The sequence below is a fragment of the Sorex fumeus genome, unplaced genomic scaffold (assembly GCF_029834395.1).
Source record: "Sorex fumeus unplaced genomic scaffold, SorFum_2.1 ptg000063l, whole genome shotgun sequence".
NCBI lineage: Eukaryota > Metazoa > Chordata > Mammalia > Eulipotyphla > Soricidae > Sorex > Sorex fumeus.
The window spans coordinates 79,695,284-79,710,701 of NW_026606120.1; the positions used below are offsets into that span (position 1 = coordinate 79,695,284).

The window sequence follows — 15,418 nt, forward strand, 5'->3', positions numbered from 1 at the left end:
AGGCCAGCGAAAGTGGTGGCTGACGGCAGAGCCTATGTTCAGGCAGGAAGCGGCAGGCATTTCCAGTGGGTACTTGAGGATCTGCAGCCCGGCAGCTTTGTTCTGAATCACAGCCCAGGTGGGGCAGAGTCTAGGGGTGGAGGTGCTTGCCTTGAATGTTGCCGACCCTAGTTTCTCTTCCAGCACCCCTAGGGATGACCCCTAGTAAAAGCCAGGAGAAAGGAGAAAGGGGGAGCTTCTTCCTCACCACCCCTCCCGGACACACATGCAGGAGAAGCCCATCTCCCCACCCCCCACCCCCATGAATCTCAGCCCCGGAGAGAGGGAGGGGGCTAGTGCTAACTGGCCCACTGCCCACCCAGCCCCAGTGCAGAAAATGGGGGAAAACAAGCAGGGGCAGGAAAGAGGGGAGATTGATTTTGTTGCTTCCCAAAAATAGGGGACAGACAACGCAGAACACAAACCATTTATTTATGTCAGAGTTTCAGGGGAATTTGTTGGATTACTTGTGGTTGGAGGGTCTCCCAACTGTCGGAAAAACATGGATCTGAGCGCAGCGATGCGAACAGCTAGCTGCTGGGGCCGGCCTGGGTCCGAGGCCCGGTCCGGGGCTCGCGCGGGGCTGAGCCGCTGCGGAGCTCGGATCACTGGCTTTTTTTCCTTTCCATGGATTTTCCACTCGGACCACGGTGGAAACGCCAACGCTCCGCTCGCTGCTGACGTCGGACGGGCCGCGTCCCCCCACCCAGATGTTGGACGCGGCCCCAAGCAGCAGAAAGCAGCCAGGGCCGTGGGCCCGGGGTCACAGCCAGGCTGAGAGCCGAGCGCGGGGGGCCGCCTCCCCTCCCCCGCCCGCGGCCGGGGGACTGTCCTTCGGGGCCGGGGGCGGCGCCGGGAGGCGGGACGCGGGGGCGCCCGAGCCCCGGGGCTGGCAAACTTCTGGCCACGCCGCGAAGTTTGCGGAAAGTTCTGCTGCCGCCTCCCTGCCCGCGCCGGTCGGGGAGCCGTGACGCAGCGTCTGGGGACCCTCCCCCCAGTCGGGACGGAGGGGGGCCCGAGGCCCCACCCCCTTCCTCCGCCCCGCGCCTCCTCCCCTGCGCCCCCCACGCGGCCCGCGGCCCCCCGAGCCCTCCCCCCGCGCCGCGCGCCCCTCCCCGCGCCCGCCCTCCGCCTCCGCCTCCCGCCGCTCCCCGGGCGGCATCACTTCGGCCCGGCCGCGAGCAGGACCCGCGCCCCGCGCCCCGCGCCCCGCGCCCCGCGCCCCGCGCCCCGGGCATGGCCCCCCGCGCCCGGGCCCCGTCACCTGCTCGGCTGCGCGCTGCTGCTCGCGGCGCTGCCCGCCGCGCTCCCGGGTAAGGCGCTGCCCACGCGGCGCGGCCGCTCGCCGCTGTCCGGCCTGGCCCCGCGCCCCGGCGCGCGTGCGGGGACGCGGGGGAGGGGCGCCGGGCGCCGGGCGGGACCTGAGTGGAACCAGATGTGGCGGCGGCGGGGGAGGGGCGCGGGGGTCCGGGGGCCCCAGGCGGGGCGGGGGGCGAGGGTGGGGGCTCCGGCCTGGACCCCGCCGCCGGGCGACTGTTGTTCCCGAGTTCCTGGGACGTGCGCCCCGGGGTGCTTCCTTCCCAGTGGATGTCGAGGGCGCACCCCGGGAACCCGGGCCCCTCCGTGGGGGCCGGCTTGCGCCCCCGGGCGCCGCGCGTGCGGTCGGAGTGGAGGGCGCTGGCCCGCCCCGGCACCCCCGCAGCGGGGAAGCTTCTTGGCGGCAAAGAGCTGCGGAAAACCCACCCTCTTGAGTGACAGCGAAGTTGGGGGGCCGCCGGGACGACCCCGGGCGCGGCCCACCGCCCCTGGGCGGGCTTCCGGGCGCCCGAGCCGAGCCGGCCCCCGCGCCCCGCGCGTGATTCGGGGATGGGGCCGCGCGAGGCGCCCGCGGGGTCCCGGCCTGGAGCTGCGTTCCCGCCGGGCGCCCCCACTGGGACTCCAGACCCGGCCCGAAGGGGAGACGGACACGCCGGCGGCGCCCCCAGCCTCTCTGGCGGGCGCACGTGAAAACCGCGGGGAGTTGGCCAGGTCCAGCCTCGCCCTCCCCCCAACACCCCAGCTTTGCGCGGGGGTTGCCTCCGAGATGCCTGCGAGAGGGGTCCGGCGGTGCGGCCTCCTGGTCTTGCAGAGAAGCTTCGAAGTGGGCCTGGAGGAAGCCGGGGGTGGGGGTGGGGGTGGGGGTGGGCGTTGGATCTGCAGCTGGGTCAACCCCACTGGACTGCCAGGGGGAGGCGGGGGAGCGTCCTGCTCAAGGCCCCTCCTCCCGCAAGTTTCTTGTGGGTCCCCCGGCCTGAGGTGCAGGGGTGGAGCTGCGTGGGAGGAGGGCTTGGGCCGGTGGCCGTGGGATAAGGAGGGTCAAGGCTGCAGGGGAGTGTTGGGGGGGGTGGCGGGCCTCTGTCGTGCGTTGCCCGAACCGCCCCGTCCCCCTCTCACCAAGTGCTCTGCAGTAGTCAGGCCTGTGTGTAGCCCTCTGCTCAGACCCCTGCGCAGGCGGGGTATGGGGCGGGTTCTAGGGGAGGGTCTCCCTCCCCCCAACTCCCCACAGGCAGGCTCTCCTGTAGCCTGGGTCTAAGTGGGCGTCATTTGGACCCAGGTTGTGGCTGTGGCGGTGAGGCTCAGCAGAGGGGCCTGAAGGCTGGAGTCAGGAGACTGGGCTTCAGGCTCCTGCAGTGCAGGAAAGAAGAAGGGGGCTCTTCAGTTGCCAGAGTGGGGTTAGTGGGGGAGAACCAGCGGCTCCCCACAGGGGAGTGAGGTGGGCTGGAGAGAGGGTGCCTGGGACTGTGGGGCCCCTATCTGTACTTCTGCCTCCCAGTAACCCTGAGTACTTTCTTTAACCCATTTTCCACGATGGGGGGGGGGGGGGCCACAGGGGCGAGGGAGGAGACCATCTTGGGCCCTTTTTGCCCACAGAGAACTCGACCGACTCTGGTGCTTGAGTGGAAATATGGTTGGGACAATGCCGTGGTTTGGGGATGTCAGTGATTCCCAAGGGAACGTTCTCTTGGAGCCCCTACTTGGGCGGGGCTCTGCTCCCCAAGGGCCCCCACTCACTGAATTTCAGGGCTGAGAAATAGTGACAGGAGCAGCCCGCAGGCCACAGGCCGCTGGAGGTCACAGTGCCATTGCCTGTTGCCTGTTGCTGCAGAACTGGGAAAGTTCAGCTTCCTCCCTGCGCCCTCCCCACACCACACACACACACACACACACACACACACCCGAACACACTCGGTCTCCACATGGCCCCTGAGGCAGGGAGCCAGCCCCCATCATGTCCTGAGGCCATCTGAGTGCCCACTTGGAGAGCAGGAACCCACGACTAAAGGGGCCACGCGTCGGGACCGTTGCACCTGGCACCCACCTCCCCCAGATCACGGACCCTCCGACAATGCTGTGGTTGCCAGAGTCCACTGGCAGCCCGGGTCCCCTTGCCCTGTAGTCTGACCAGAGAGGTCCTACACTCGGAGGGCCTGTGCCATGCTAGCAGGGGGTGTCTCTGCCGTCCAGCCCTGGCAGTGGACAAGGCCTCTCCCCCATGACTCCATCCTCCAGCCTATAAATCTGGGTGGGGTGCCAGCGGCAGTGACACAGCCCTGGAGCACACCCCGGGACGCACCCTGGTGCGGGCAGCCTGGAGGGGGCTGTGTGGAGCTGCAGCCAGCCCCTTGGAGCAGGTTGCGGGACCCCCGCCCGCGCCAGGAGCTTCCGGCCTGGCCCTCCCTCCCCTAGCTTCTCCATCTGCTGCTCCTTCTAGCCCCTGGCGGGGCCCCTGCTCCACCTCCTCCCACTTCATGACTTCCCGCTCACGACTGTCCCCACAGCTGTCCCTTCACAACTCTCCCTTAGGACTCCCGCAAACAATTGACCCCTGCTCTGCACCACTGCCCCCCCCCAGGCTCTGTGTGCCCAGCACCCCATCCCCAACTCTTCCTCCTTGCCTGTCCCCTTTAAGGAACCTGAGGACATTGTCCCTCCCCTCCTGGGTGCATCTGGGCAGAGGAGACTGTCTGGGCACCCACAGTGAGACACTGAGGTTCTCTCTCTCTCTCTCTCTCTCTGTCTCTGTCTCTCTCTCTCTCTCTCTCTCTCTCCCTTCTCTGTTCTTCCCCCCTCTCTCTTTCTGTCTCTCTCACTCTCTCCCTCCCTCACCCTCTCTCTCCCTTCCTCTCTCTCTCTCTCTTTTTTTTTTTTTTGTTTTTGGACCACACCCAGTGCTCAGGGGTTACTCCTGGCTCTGCACTCATAAACTACTCCTGGTTGGTGCTCCAGGAACCATATAGGATCTAGAGGTTGAAATTGGGTCAGTCACTTGCAAGGCAAACGGTCTGGAGGGGGGCGTCTCCTCTTTCTCTTTTTTTTCTGGGGGACGATGTTCTAGGAGGACAGTGATGTCATGATGCTCCCAAGGCTGGCGCCCCATTAAGGGTAATGCTCACCCATGTGCCTCCAGGCAGTATTCTTTGTTGGGGCACGTCACCCAGGGCTCTGAGGGCTCACGTGTGCTCGCTTGGGGCCTCACTTCTGCTGATGTGCCGCCCACAAGACTGTGTCCTTTGTCATGGTGCTGTCACCCCCTCCCCCTACCACTGTCAAGGATCACAGACAGCAGAGCTGCTGGGATTGGCCCAGCACATGCTGGGTCCAAGATTCGAACTTGTGACCACATGCTCACAGGCAGGTGCCCTATCCCACATCTGGTCAGTTGCATGCCGGCCAAGAACCCTGCCTGGTGGCCTTGGAGCTGTTATAGGGGGAAATCAAGGACTCAATTTTCCATCCTTCCCTGCCCCCCTTACAGAGACCAGGGGTACTGCCCAGTGTGTACAAAGACAGTGTTGGAGTGGCCAGGAGTGAGCCTGCCTGTCCTCTGGAAATGTGAACAGGGCAGGATAGGGGAGACTGTGACTCATGCCGACCCCAGGGGTATGACGCCAGGGAAATAATCGTCCCTGCTAGGGACAATTGGAAATAGGGCAATAAATAGCCACAAGCACGAGACGCTGGCTTAGAAGCACCTGGACACAGGCATTGTGGCTTGAGTGCGAGTAGAAAGCAGGAATTCAAGAGGGAGCTTGAATGTGATCAAAGCCCGTCGCCTTAGTACAACCATTTCTTTCATCAGAGCATATAGAAGCTGTTATTTCTTGGCGAAACTTTGCCAACTGAAGTGACCAACAGTAACTCCTTAAAGCAAATCTAAATGTTAAAAAGAGGGGCGGAGCCATAGTACAGTGGGGAGGGCATTTGCCTCACACACGGCTGACTCGGGTTCAATCCCTGGCACCCCATAGGGTCCCCCAGCACCATCAGGAGTAATTCCTGAGTGCAGAGCAGAGCCAGGAGTAACCCTTGAGCATTGCCGGGTGTGACCCAAAAACAAACGAACAAAAAAACCCAAAAAGAGGGGCCCAGAGAACTAGTGCAGGGCATAAGGTGCTGGCCTCATATCTACCAATCAAGGTTTAATTCCTGGGCTCCACGTATGGTCACCCTCAGCCCCACCAGCTGAAAAACCTGAGCCCTGCCGGGTGTGTCCCCCAAACTAGACAGAAACTAGACAGAAAGCAAAGAAAAAGTCCTTGAAAAGTAAAACGGAGAGCATTGTGCTGTGATCCTGGGCTGTCCTGCCATCAAGCGCCTGCAGCTTCCCTTGCTAACCTTCACTGTGGCCAGACCCGGGTGGGCTGGACGCCCTCAAATCCTTGTCCTGCTAATTGACCTCACCTTGCAGTGCCTTGAATAGCCTGTGTTAGTTTGCTTGCCCCTTTCTTTGTTGAGTTTGCAGTGCCCGGGGTGGTACACGTGCTTGGCATGGTACCGGCCCTCTGGCGCTGCACACTTGAGGGATATGCCAGGTGCCTCAGGTGTGATGCCTGTGGGCCCTGTGGGCGGCGCCAGTGCTGAACTTGTGACCTTGTGCTTGCAAAACTGACACCTTGAGTCCCTCAGCTTTTTCTCCGCCTCTTTAACTGCCTTTTCCTGAGTTCTGACAGTGTGCAGGGGGCAGGGTCCTGAGGAGACCAGTATATCGAGGTAGGTGTTAGCTGGTTTCCCATCAGATAAAGTTTTTTTGGTTTTGGTTTGGGGCCACACCTGGCAGTGCTCAGGGCTTACTCCTGGTTCCATGCTCAGGGATCATGCCTAATGCCTAGTGGGATGACCATCTAGGGTTCCAGGGATTGAAACCTATTCAGTCATGAACAAGGCAAGCGCCCTGCCTGCTGGGCTATGTCTCTAGCCCCTAGATGCCATTTTTAAGTCAACAGAAGGTGCAAGTGGTCAGGCCCGGGACGTGGCTTAGTTGTAGAGTGTTTCCTCTGTGTGTGTGAAGCCCGGGGTGGCCCTGGGGTAGCCCCAGGTCGAATCTGCTGCTGTGAGACTTCAAACTCAGGGTCCGTCTGCCAGCAGAGACAAGCTCCAGAAACGGCCTGGTAGTCAGCCTTATGGATACCCAGGGAAGAGTTTTCTGGGGTCCCTCAGATCAGAAGGATGGCGAATGGAAGAGCTTTGAGGGTGGGTGTGTTTTATAGATGTGGTTTTTTAAAATTTGTTTTTGGGCCACGGCTGGTGGTGCTCAGGGCTCACTTCTGGCTCTGTGCTCACAAATCCTGGTGGGTTCAGGGAACCCGATGGGGTGCCTGGGATTAAATTTGGGTCGACTGCATGCAGGGCAAATGCCCTCCCTGCTGCACTATCACTCTGGTCTCAGATAGTGCCTACATACTTCAACCCTAGATTGGTCTCCTGAAATCAAAGACATTTCCCCTGTAGCATCCACCAGGATCTCTGGAGAAACGCCAGTTCCAGCCTTCTCTAATTTGCACTCCTTGCGCCCTTGGAATGTGCTTTCTAGCCAGTTTCCCAAGCCCAGGCCGTGTGGTACCCTGTTTCTTCTTTCATTTACAAGCTGCTTGGTCTCTTTGTCTTTTGTGGCATCGCATGTTGGATAACTCCGGATAGAAGTTTGTAAACTCCACTTTTGCCTGGCCATTTCCTCCTGCATTTTTTTGTGAGACCTTTTCCGGAAGAAGGCAGTGGAGGTGAAGAAGGCTGTGTTCCCTTGGAGCTCCCTGCAGTCAGCCTTTCCTTCTTTAAAATGCAAGGTTGTTTATGTCTCCTTTTGTTTGGGGGGGAGGGGGATCACACTCCGTGGTGCTCAGGGCTTACTGCAGGCTCTGTGCTCAAAGATCACTCCTGGTGGTGCTGGGGGACCACATGGGTGCCAGGATTCAAACCTGGGTTCGCCATGTGCAAGGCAAGTGCCCTCCCACTGTACTCTCTCTCTCTGGCCCCTAGCACTTTTTTTTTGGGTGGGGCCCACACATGGCTCTGCACTCAGGAATTACTCCTGATGATGCTCGGGGGACCAAATGGGATGCTGGGGATCGAATCCTGCTCTGCTGCATACAAGGCAAGTGTCTTGCGTATTGTACTATCTCTCCAGTTCCAGCCCAGCACAATCCTTAATCACCCCAAAGTGAACCTCCCCGAATACCTGGCAGCAGCAGAGGGTGTTGTGGCTCAGGCTGGGGGCACTTGGCACCTCACGCTCAGGTGGAAGAAGTATAGCCCAGGTGGAGTTAGCCCTTCCCAGGAGTTCGCCAGACAGACCAGTGCAGAGATCAGGAGGGGGGGCTCGCTTAGTCGGGAAAGTTGTGACTCCCGGAACGTAGGAAAACAAACTGGGGAGCGGTGTGGGTAATACGCATGTTAGGAAGTTCATCCAAGCAATGAAAATACACAGAATCTCCAACGGGCTTAAGGCTCCAAGGGTCAGACAACAAAGGCTAGAGTACGGGGCCAAGAGCTAGCTCAGACATGGCGGGGGGTGGGGGTGGGGAGGGGCTAGGCTTGCGTGTGACCCCCAGCCCCCCCCCAACAGAGCCTCAGTATCGCACGGCCCCTCCAGCACTGCTGGGCCTTGCCCTGGTGACCCTCAGCACCAGAGGCTAGCTCTGCGGGGAGTCAGCCCCCCTCCACCCCATCCCCGCCTCCCCTCCCCGCTCCCCCTCCGCCCCCCCCTCGTGCCCCGGAATGAAAGGACTCCCATTCATTGTCTGAGAAGCCTGTGGAAAAATGTTTGAAATCACTCACAATCAGAGACTTGCCCTCTTCACCCCTTACAAAGACGGCTGTAACAGCATGTCTCAAGGTAACGCACTGTATAATCTCGAAAATCGGGGCTGGCGCGTTAGTACCGCAGGCGGGGTGCTGGCCTTGCATGTGGCCCACCCACAGGAGTGATTCCTAAGCACAGCCAGGTGTGTCCCCCCCAACACCTGAGTCCTGTCCTTGGCTGCACGTGTGGTACTTTGAGCACCAAGCTGGGAGCAGCCTCTGAGCACAGAGGTGGGTATGGCCCACCCCCTCCCCCAAATCTTTACAAATTTCAGGTGGGTCACAGGGGGTCACAGGCAGGAAATGCATGAGGATGGACCCTCTATTGGTGCCACTGCTGCTGGGGTGATGGGGTGAGGCTCTCCCCTGGGCTCAGTCCAGGAGGTGAGCCTCCTGTGTCATACTCCCAGCACCCCAGTTTCGAGACTGTCTGCAGGGGATAGGCAGCCCCAAGGACTCCTTGCTGGAGCTGGTGGACCCCCTCCTTTTGGGGGGGTGGGGGCACACCTGGCAGTGCTCAGGAGACATATGGGATGTTGGGGATCAAACCCAGGCCAGCTGCATGCCAAGCAGAGTCCTACTGCTCATCATACTGTCTCTCCAGCACCTCACACTCTTCAAAATTTTTCAATTAAAAAATTTTGGTGGGGTACTGGAGCGATAGCATAGCGGGTAGGGCATTTGCCTTCAGGCAGCTGACCTGGGTTCGACTCCCAGCATCCCATATGGTTCCCTGAGCTCTGCCAGGAGTAATTCCTGAGTGCAGAGCCAGGAGTAATCCCTGTGCATTGCTGGGTGTGACCCAAAAAGCAAAAAAAAAAAAAAGAGAAAAAAAAAAGAAAAAATTTGGTGGGCTGGAGTGATAGCACAGCAGGCAGGGCATTTGCCTGGCTTACGGCTGACCCAAATTTGGTCCCCAGCATCCCATATGGTCCCCGAACACTGCCAGGAGTGATTCCTGAGCATTGCTGGGTGTGACCCAAAAAGCAAAAAAAAAAAAAAATTGGTTGTGGTGACAGGGGTGGGGGGCGGCGTCCACACCCAGTGGTGCTCAGGAGTTACTCCTGGTTTGGGGCATACCAGAGAGTAAACCCCCGTTCACTGGGTACAAGGCAAACGCCCTACCCGCTGTCTGAGTTCTCAGCCTCCAGACTCTCATCTTCAATGGTGTTCTCACACATGGCCAGGTGCTGGGCTCAGGCCCTGCATGCAGGTGGGCACCAGTCAGGAGAAACCGACGGTGCCCCCCCATGCCCTGAGCGCCAACTTGGACCGCCTTTCTGAGCCCCCTCATGAACACCACAATTAAGCGCTGGCTTGGGTGTGGTGTCGTCCTGACTCCGGGGCTTCTTCCCCCAACACTTCTGTGATGGAAGGGGGAGAGACCCCAACTGTCACTGGAGGGCCCTAGAGCACAGTGAGGTGCATGGACAGGCTCGCCTCTGAGACTGGTAGCGCGGGGGTGGGGGGGCAGCTAGCCTGGCCATAGGCGGGGAGACTCGCGCCATCCCCGGTGGTGCCCAGGGGTCATTCCTGGCTCTGTACACAGACTCCTTGGGGACCGTGCTGGGGACTCAACCCCGGTGTCGGATGCGGCGCTGGTTGCTCTCGCCGGACTCCTGGCCCAGCTCACGGCCTTGGTCACCCTCCACAGCTCTTCACTGCCAAGACTGACCAGAGTCTGTTTCCTCATTGGCTCCTCTGAGTTTCCTGCCGTGTTTGTTTTCTCTTTCTCCTGTTTGTTTTTCTTTTAAAATTTTATTTGGAAATCACTTGGGATTTTTTAACTCTCATCCCATATGCACATGTGGACTCTCCAGGCAGGTCTGAAAAGCCCCTTGGCGTCAGGTGGTCTGTGTTCACCTTCCTCAGGGGCCCCTGCCCCTCTGCTGCCCTCCTGCCGAGTGACCCCCCCTCCCCTCCCCGTGCCTCCACCCAGGACTCCCTGCAGCACTTCTGGACATGGGGGGCATGGGGGTGCACCTGGGAATCCTGTCAGCTGAGTCGTGGAAAGTGCGAGAATGTACATTTGTGACCGTGAGGAAAGGCTCCCCGTTCCCTATGTCCCATTCGAATCTTAGAGAAAATTACTGACAATAGAAAGCGAGAGGCCAGAGGGAACGCGAGTCCTGAGAACAAGAGAGCCTCACACCCCGTTCCCCAGCTCTGCGTCGTGGGAGGAAACCCAAGCACCACCAGATGTGGCCCCAAACCAGAAAGAAAAAAAACAGAAAAACAGGAGATGTCGCCCGTAGGGAGCCTTGAAGGCCAGGATAGGATTCTCCCAGCTTCTCTGGGCAGTCTTGCTGGACCCGCTCACCCTTGCCAGGATTCTTGTCCCCGTGTGCCAGCGCCTCCTCAGAGTTCGCTGCCCGCTGCTTCCCTTCGCTGGGCTTGTTTTCACGTGGTGGTCTCCCCCCCTCCCCACGATGGCACACAGTCTTGCTGGAGCTGGTGGACAGAGGGGTTCCTGAATGACGTAGCTTCTGAGGGGCCCCAGATGCCACGGTCTCTCCCAGCCCTCCTGAGGTCCAGTGTTGTCACACCCCCCATGAGTGTCTCTTGGTTTAATTCCTTTACCCCTTTCTAGATGGGCCGAGTTTAGTGTAGGACTCGGTTACATAAGAGCAAGTGCAAGGCAAAAGATTGGAGCAGATATTTTTTTTTTTTTTGCTTTTGTTTGGGGTCACACCTGGCGATGCTCAGGGGTTACTCCTGGCTCTGCATTCAGGAATTATTCCTGGTGGTGCTCAGGGTACTATATGGGATGCTGGGAATCGAACTTGGGTCAGCCGCATGCAAGGCAAACATCCTATCTGATGTGCTATTCAAACGGATATTTTTAATCTTCTTAAAATGACCAAGTCTGTTGATTGAAGACGAACCACCAGCCGTCCCTGAAGCCAGGAGTCCAAGCCTAGTCCACCCAAGCCGCCTCTCCTTCGGGCAAGACTCCTGGTGCCTTGTGCCGTGGACCACTTCCTTATAACTTAAGGTTCTCATTCTGTCGTAAGCGCATTGGCGTGGCGGACAGGCTCCCCGGATGGTCTGGCTGCCCATTCAGGAATACAGGGCCAGAGTGATGGCACAGCTCCAGATGTCTCTGTGGGGAAGGCACTCGCTTGCATGTGACTGACCTGGTGACCTGGCTTCAGTTTCCAGTACCACCTGGGTTCCCTCGAACAGAGCAGGAGTAATCTGGATGTTGCCCCCAACCTCCCCTCCTCCCCCAAACACAAACATGTCTTGGTATGTTTCAATTGATTTATTTTGTTTTGAAGGCCACATCTATAGGTGCTTCTAACTCTTCCTTGCATGTTGCTTGGGAAATTGGTTTGGTTTTTGGATCATATGGCCCAAAAGCCCAGCAGGTACTCAGGGCTCTTTTCTGGCTCTATACCCACGGTAGGGTAACTCACGGTAGGGTCTGGGGGACCACATGGGATGTCAGTGATCAAGTCAGTTGCATGTAGCGGTGGTCGCCCTGCCCACTGTGCTATCTCTCCGGCTCTGTGCTTGGGGATCTTGTGGTGCTGGAGCTCAAACCAGGTCCTCCTGCATGTGCTCCAGCCCGCTGAGCCGTCTCCCCTCCCCCCATTACCAGGTCTGTTGAATAGCAAAATATTTTTGCAGGCGTTCTTAATAATATCTGTAAATTCTGGAGTCAAAGATGTGTGCTGTTGGATGCTTTTGAGAATGAATATATATATATATGTGTGTGTGTATATATATATATATATTTTTTTTTTTTTTTTGGCTTAGGTCACACTCAGGGGTTACTCCTGACTTGGCAGCGCTCAGGAATTACTCCTGGCGTTGCTTGGGGGGCCATATGGGATGCCGGGGGTCCAACCTCGGTTGGCTGTGTGCAAGATAAATGCCCTCTCCACTCGGATGCTTTTGAAATGTGCTACTGTGTGTTCTGGAGAATCCCCCTGAGCCCCCTGGGGGACACTGCCACCTTGAGCTCACGACATGGGGGCTGTGCTGTGAGGCCTTTCTATCTGTGATCTCATCTGTGACCTCCTGCAACCCCTCACCCAGTGGACACCCCCGGGGCTGCACGAGCAGCCAGCCAGGGTGAAGAGGTCAGAACCCCAGTTCCCAAGCGGAAGTTGGGACCCCGCCAGCCTCGTCCCCAGAGCCTGAGCCCAGCCTGGGTCATTGAGTTTCCTCAGTATCAGGGCGATGGAGAAATGGTGACTTCCTCTTTCTGTCCCTAAATGTGGGTGGAAGAAATCAGAAAGGAGATAAAGCAGGGTGGGGGAAGAGAAGTGATCTGGGGGTGGGTTAGGGGTTGTCCAGGACATGGCCACTTAAAAGTCACCAGGAGGGCTGGAGAGATAAGACAGCGGGTTGGGCACTTGCCTTGTAGGTGGCAACTGCAACCCTGATTTTATCCCTGGCACCACATACGGTCACCCAAGCACCCCCAGAGGTGACTTCTGAGGTCAGAGCCAGGAAGAGCCCCCAGCATTGCTGATTGTGGCCCAGACCCCATTTAAGAAAAGCCCCCGAGAGAGGCATCCAGAGAGACTTGGTTCCTTCAGGAATGTCAAGCTGCATCCCGGGTCTTCTCTTTCCTGGGCGTCATTTGCTCTGGACACAGGATCCTCCACCCCCTCTACGCAGATCTCCCCTCTCCATCTTGGCTCTGGGAAGGGGCGGTGGGGGATCACGTCTGAGTCCCCACAGATGCAGGCATGTGGTGTCACCATCAAGGGTGCGGTCAGTCCGGCCCCCAGCCTGCCCCCGTGGACGTGGTCACTCCCCACCTCCTTCTGGAGCTGCCGAGTTTGTGACCTCATTTTCCCTCTGTGGCTGCCCTGGGAGTGACTGCTGCAGGGTGTGACGGGGAGGGCAGCCCCCTCCAGCCTGCCCCGACGCCCCCTGAAACACCCCCACTTGCCCCTCATCACCTTCCTGCAGCATCCCTTCTGGGATCACTGAGTGGGGAGCCGGGGAGGGGGGGTCCGTAGGTTCAGAGGTGGGGTGCTCATGGGGAGCCAGGGCGGACTCCACATCTGTGCTCTCTGTTTATTTTCCTTTTCCGTCTCTGAAGAGCAGCATCCACACTTGAGTCCTTGCCCCCTTTGCTCTCCTCGTTCCTCTTACCCAGATGGCAGTGGCCGCCTCGCCCGTTCCCAGGCTCCTGCCGTGAGACAAGCTCTGGCAGCCAGCCCCCGGGGGAGCCGCACTCTGGCCTCTCAGCAGAGACACCATGGAGCCCTCTGGCCTGGGCCACCAGGACCTTCCGCCTGTCCCCAAAGTAGGACCCCCGGCATTGTGGCAGCCAGCCTCAAGGCCCGAGCCAGGGTCTGACCCTGCTTAGTCCAGAGCTCAGCACTGCCCCGATTGTTCCCCAACTGTGGGGCCTCTTGCAGGTGCTGGGGTTCTCCCGCCCTGAGTATGTGGAGAGCAACACACACTTCATCATTGAAGCTTAAGGAATTTTTGGAGGGGTCACACCCAGTGATGCTCAGGGCTTACTTCTGACTCTGCACTCAGGAATTACTCCTGGCGGTGCTTGGGGAACCATATGGGATGCCAGGGATCGAACCCGGGTTGGCCACATGCAAGGCAAATGCCCTACCTGTCGTACTATCGCTCCGGCTCCAGTTTAAGGATTCTTGCAGCCAGGGGACTAGTGCAATGGGCTGGAGGCCTTACTTCTGCCCCTGGCAGCATTGGCAGGGGATGGGCCCAGCCCAGCAAGACTCTCACTTCAACTCCGTTTATTTGATTTGGTTTGTGATTTCCCCCTTTGCTGTGTTGTGCTAAACAGGGCATGCACGTGCCCTCCTGGTTGTGGCGCCCACATGTCCAGCTGTGGTCCTTGCTGGGCCAGGCAGCAGGCGGTGGCGGCACACTCGGGCACCCCCCACCCCCACCCACCCCAGTCACTGTGGTGCCCACACTGCTGGAAGGACCCTGCACATCTGCTTGGGCACACGCACACACGCTCCTGCCAGGAGCTAGAAATGGCTGGCAGAGCTGTTGGGATGGCCCTTGGCCTGGGCTAGGCACCACAGGGGATCCACCTCCCAGCCTCAGGCTTGCGAGCAGGTGCTTTATTTATTTATTTATTTGATTTAAAATTTTTATTTTCATAAGGTTGTTGACATTAATTGATTACATTCACTATTTCAACACCGGTCCCCCCACCATTACACCTTCCCACCAGCTTTATTGCGGATTTTCCCACCACCACTCAGGCCTGCCTGCCACAGCCAGATGTTAGATAGTTTATTTTCTATTGCTTGTTATGAATATCATAAGATGTCGTGTGGCTGCAAAAGCGGCGTTAGCTTTAGAGTTCAACCTCCCCCCAGCCAACACCTTTTGTCAAAATGATTTTTTTTTAATTGCTGGGGAGGGAGGCAGCTCAGGGGGGGAAGCATGCTTTGCCTGCATGAGGCCTGGATTCTTGAGGCCCTGGCACTGCAAGAATAACATGGTCTAGTTTCCAATTAAAAATAAAAAGTAGCTGCTCCTTCCAAAACCGTCCTGCATGTCTCCAGGTCACACATCCCCCCTGGGCGGGTATTGGGCTGCTGTCCTGGACTGGGGGCGCCCTGTCCTGTCCGGATTTCATTGAACTATTGGCTCACGCCTCCCTCCCTCCAATCAAGATAGACTGGGGTTCAGCAGAGGCCCTGGGGCACCATCCTGGGCAGATGGTGCCCTTGGCCTGGGAGCCAGCAGGTGGCTGGGGTGCCCCCCCCTGTCCCTATCCCCCCTACACACATATCCGTGCCCTTCCTGGCTTGGAACAATGCTGGCGGTGGAACCCATCCTGGCAAAGCCAGGCTAGGTCAGCTCAGAAAGCCACTTCCTGCCACGGTAGGAGCCTCTGGGCCGTGGAAGCCCCCCACCCCCACCCCCAAGGAAGTGGCTTGGGGTGTTTATTTTGGCTGCAGGCTGGCAGACGGCGCAGGGGGGCGGGGGGGGGGGGAATGAGAGCTGGACATCCTTCCCGCCAGCCCTGGGGTTTCACTGTGGAGCGGGGCACTGCCACATCACAGAGGCACGGCTCATGGCTTAGTAGGGGTGCACCGCGGTTGGGGGTGCAAAAGCCCCCAAAACCTCAGAATCGTTGGGTCACAGCACCTCAAGGTCTGGGAGTGGGAGTGCGACCCCCCCCAGGATGTTGTGAAAGGAAGGGATCTGAGCAGTCCATGGTCCTTAAGGGTGTCTGCCCACCCCACAGCCCCTTTCATTGTGCCAAAGGGATTCCTAGGAAGGAAGAATCTGACCCTGGGGT

The 15,418-nt window shown here is 58.9% G+C and overlaps 1 protein-coding gene across 1 annotated transcript in view; it reads left to right on the top strand.

The window, feature by feature from the left end:
• The window catches only part of MRC2 (mannose receptor C type 2), a 46,185-nt gene that overhangs the window by 532 nt on the left and 30,235 nt on the right, over positions 1 to 15,418 (top strand). The window contains exon 2 of the mRNA XM_056126576.1: positions 1,225 to 1,352. Coding sequence (XP_055982551.1) covers positions 1,225 to 1,352 — 128 coding nt within the window. The remainder of the gene's footprint in view (positions 1 to 1,224; positions 1,353 to 15,418) is intronic.